The sequence below is a fragment of the Sinocyclocheilus grahami genome, unplaced genomic scaffold (assembly GCF_001515645.1).
Source record: "Sinocyclocheilus grahami isolate Dianchi unplaced genomic scaffold, SAMN03320097.WGS_v1.1 scaffold108.1, whole genome shotgun sequence".
Lineage (NCBI taxonomy): Eukaryota > Metazoa > Chordata > Actinopteri > Cypriniformes > Cyprinidae > Sinocyclocheilus > Sinocyclocheilus grahami.
This window is the reverse complement of record NW_015505287.1, coordinates 1,514,076-1,518,634: the sequence shown is the minus strand read 5'-3', so window position 1 is coordinate 1,518,634 and position 4,559 is coordinate 1,514,076. Positions and strand designations below refer to the sequence as shown.

The window sequence follows — 4,559 nt, the reverse complement described above, 5'->3', positions numbered from 1 at the left end:
TGCATACTGAGTTTTTAACGAAACACCAATGCGTTCATGAAACATTTTATGAAAAATTTCAAAATGTCTAATACCCCAAAAGGATAAATTGGGTAAAACAGACAGATGTTGAATAGTACACCCCTGCCACACTGATTTTTAATAAATATATATATAATGTACATATTACATTTAGTCATTTAGCAGACGCTTTTATCCAAAGCGATTTACAAATGAGGACAATGGAAGCATTCAAAATCAACAAAAGAGCAATGATACGCAAGTGCTATAACAAGTCTCAGTTAGCTTAACGTAATACACGTAACAAGTTTTTTTTTAATTATATAAAAAATAAAAAGAAAATGGATAGAATAGAAAAAGAATAGAGCAAGTGTCACACTTTAGCCTAATGCGAGGTGCGAGGAACAAGGAGAACAGGAGTACACGAACAACAATAGTCTTTTAATTCAGAATATCCAGGAAGTAACACTTGGCAGCTTGGAACACAGGAAACACAGGCGTTGACGTTCAGTCTCAGACAAAGACAGACAGCACAGACTGGGGCTAATAAACACTGGGCAATTAGGGAAACACAGGTGCATGGAATGACTAATTAACTGAGACATGGCACACCTGGGGAGGGAAAACACAACACAATGAGTCCAGGGGCGTGACATTACTCCCCCCTCCCGGAAGGTGCGTCCTCGCACTGTAGAAACAACATGGGGAGGGGAGTGGGTGGGAAATAGGGAGGAGGCTCAGGAGGAGGACGGACACCCGGGAGGGGGCCGGCAGACAGATTCCAGGGAGGAGACGACGGAGGGAGGAGCCAGTGAGGAGACAGGAGGGACTCGGAGCAGGAAGAGCACAGCAGGACCCAGGCCACAGCCATAACAGCGGCCCATGTTGGAGCCGACGGAGGGAGGAGCCATGGAGGAGGAATGGCTCGACTCCACGACTCCAGTGGTGGAGGAGCCCGAGGCGGCCTGAGCTGGATTCGGGGGCTGGATCCCTCCCCTCTTCGTTTTGGCACTTATGTCCCGCCATAGTCAGCTCACCCTCAGCCATGATGCAGGGGGCGGAGCTCCTCTCCGCACTCACACCGTCCATGGCTTGCTCCCTCGTAGTGGGCACTGTCGCCGGCTCTCGCACCTGATCTGACGGATTGGGCTCAACTTCCGAGGCGATCCTCTGCTCAGTCGCTTGGCTTTGCTCTGGCTCGCGGATCGCGGCGGGAAATGGCTCTCCGTCATCGGTGGGCTCAGGCTGATGCTTTGTACGCTTTGGGCGATGGTGGGCTGGGCTCTGGGTCTGGAGTGGATCCGGCGAGATCCTCCACGGGGCAGATGGTGAGTGGCGACCTGTTTCTCACCAGAGTCGACGGCAAATTCCTCCCGAGGACCATCTTTGGACGACAGCGCTCTGCACTCAGCGTTCAAGCGTCATAGGAAGAGCAGAGTGCGTCTTCCGGATAGCTGGTGATGTTAGCGACCAACAGGAACAGATTGGAATGGTCCTCGAGAGCTTTGACTCCCTGCTCCAGCAGGAGGAGGATGAATTTGGGGCGAGTGAAGGGATCCATGGGAAAACACTACGGAAACAAAAAACTGAGGAAAACCCGGAAACAAAACGAAGGGTAGACAAACGGAGGTAATTTTATTGGTCTGAGATTCTGTCACACTTTAGCCTAATGCGAGGAGCGAGGAACGAGGAGAACAGGAGTACACGAACAACAATAGTCTTTTAATTCAGAATATCCAGGAAGTAACACTTGGCAGCTTGGAACACAGGAAACACAGGGGTTGACGTTCAATCTCAGACAAAGACAGACAGCACAGACTGGGGCTAATAAACACTGGGCAATTAGGGGAACACAGGTGCATGGAATGACTAATTAACTGAGACACGGCACACCTGGGGAGGGAAAACACAACACAATGAGTCCAGGGGCGTGACAGCAAGCTAGTGTTAGAGGTCTTTTTGCTTTTGTTAATTGTAAAATAAATAAAAAGAAAAGAAATATATAGAAAAAAAAGAAAAGAGAAGCGAGTGTTATTTTTTTTAAAGAAAACAAGCAGTTAGTTAATGAATAGAGTGCTAGTCTAAAAGGGGCAAGTTTTTTATTTTTTATATTTTTATATTATAATATTGTAAAACTGCAATATAAAAATACTACTTTGCAGATCTGCAACAGGGCTACAGGTCCTTCTGAGTTGGTGTCAAGGTATATGAGAGTGTCCCATCTGTATGATTACTTGCAGTATATGCTTGCAGTTTAGAATATACGTGATTGTTTTATTCTTCATACAACAGGACTTAGTGTGAAATACTATACTATATTATCTTATTCTTCATTTTAAATGGACAGCAACTTTTTAATGTCTGGTAACTTGAAAAATAATTGTTTCAATATTATTGTGATATATATAATAGATAAATTAACATTCAATGATTTATAAGCACATTACAGATTTACTTTAATTCTATAAAACAATATTGACAGTGCACTATATAAACTGGTTTTGTTCACTTTTTTGTTCAAACTAATGTAAACTGATAGAAAAAGATTAGTCTAAAAAGATTTCTTATCCTGTACCTCTAGTGGACAACATTATTACAGCACTCATCTTTTACAGCACACATTGAGTTTAATTTTTTTAGTTGAAATGTCTGATGGTTTTGCTGTTAGCCCTCTGAGCAGCAGAAATTCATGAAACTAAGCATGTTTTCTCAGGATGAATTGTTCTCCATATGTACAATGTTTTGAGAAGTTTGGACTTCTTGTGTGCACACAGGCATTAGGGGTGTCGAAATTAATCATTTCTTCGATGCATCGCGATGCAGACGAGGACGATTTGGTATCGGTTCAGTTATAGACCATAACTGATTATAACATACTGACACTTTTCTGATATCATTTGTCGCATATGTGCTAGTGATGGGAAGTGCGGATCATTTTACCGACTCGGACCTTTGAGTCTCATTCAGCAAAATGAACTAATCTTTTTTCGAGTCATTTCGTTCATTTTAGCAAAATATAATTAAAATGTTACGTTTTACTTCCCTAATACGTCTACTACTTACGCAAACGTTGATCACACTACAAACAATACACAACTGCTATAAGAAACAGAAAAGATTAATTCATTGTTTACCTGGGTCTTCAGTCTATGATCACCTCACCTCTTATCTGACAAGTCTTCGGGCTTATGGGGCTGTCACGTGATGAATGAACGACTCAAACCCGAAGACTCGAGAGATGAACTAATCAATTCTCTTTCCGGCTCAGACTGCATTGGTTAAACTTATGGGGCTGTCACGTGATGAACGAACGACTCGGAAAAACCCGAAGACTCGAGACATGAACTAATCAATTCTCTTTCCGGCTCAGACTGCATGAATTGCATATGACAAATATTGAATTTTTCTAAAATAATTTGTATTCTTCATATTACTTGTATGACTGGGTATCTAAAATGTAACTGAATAAGTCCGAATTAAAACTTATTTGTAAAGTAAGATCTGGGGGATCGGACATTTGGACACGCAAAGTGAATCGCGCACGTGACTGGACAGAACGTGAAGCTTCGTTTGTCATTTGTCACATGATTTCTATGACAATTAACAACACAACACAAGCTTTGAATTGAGGCTTCATCTAGCACGCCCATTTATTCTCGACACTAGCTTCGATGCCTCGGTTCAAATGTCACATCACTAGCAGGGGGTAATACCACTAACTTAAGAAACCAGGTCAGGTACAGTTCATGTATCTGACTGCTTGTATTTATTGACAAAATTTTATAAATGTGAAGTAAAATTGAGGATGCAGTGCATTGTCAATGCAATGTAATGCATTGTGATATCGAATTGAACCGAATCTATGACATGATAATCGTAACCAAACCGAACCGTGAGACCAGTGTAGGTCCACACCCCTAATAGGCATATTCAGTGGTGGATTTAGTGATTTGGGGGCCTCAGGCAAAATACAGGAATGGGGCCCTATACAATTTCACACATCTACAACCTTGAGGTTTCTTTCACTGTTGCTCGCTGCTGCACGACCGTGTCACATAGTTGTGTCTAATCTTTCAGATTTTTCATGTACATGTTATAAATAAATGATTTCTTTAATGTTGTAAATCCCTTGTTCACATTTAAACAGGTTATAATAGTATTAGAGTAGGTTGGACACTAAGTGGTGCGTTGGGGTAATTTTCACTATGCAATTGTCTACACAACTCAAGGCTGTCTAATTCTAAACTTTAAAATATATTTATTTTTTATTTATTTTAATTGCACATTTAAATTAAACTGAAGGAAATTATACATTTACATGCTTACGAATTATTTCAACCAAACATGGTGTGCCGGTGTGGAAAGTGACTGTGCATGGTCCTTCTTGGGTCTTTCACAAAAACGAGTGAGCGCCATTTAAAAAAATTAAAATAGGCCCTATATAATATGCACTGTTGCTTAGTATTAAAATTATAGCTTCAGATGCATGATATCTGTAGGGCCCTATGAAATCCTTGTGTAATTAATTAAAATCATGAAACTTGTTTAATTTAACAGCA

At 41.2% G+C, this 4,559-nt stretch overlaps 1 protein-coding gene across 1 annotated transcript in view; it reads left to right on the top strand.

The window, feature by feature from the left end:
- Window positions 1–1,269: 1,269 nt before the first annotated feature.
- The window catches only part of LOC107588864 (probable ribonuclease ZC3H12C), a 7,822-nt gene continuing 4,532 nt past the window's right edge, over window positions 1,270–4,559 (top strand). Inside the window, exon 1 of the mRNA XM_016277104.1 lies at window positions 1,270–1,328. Within this exon, the coding sequence (XP_016132590.1) occupies window positions 1,270–1,328 (59 nt within the window). The remainder of the gene's footprint in view (window positions 1,329–4,559) is intronic.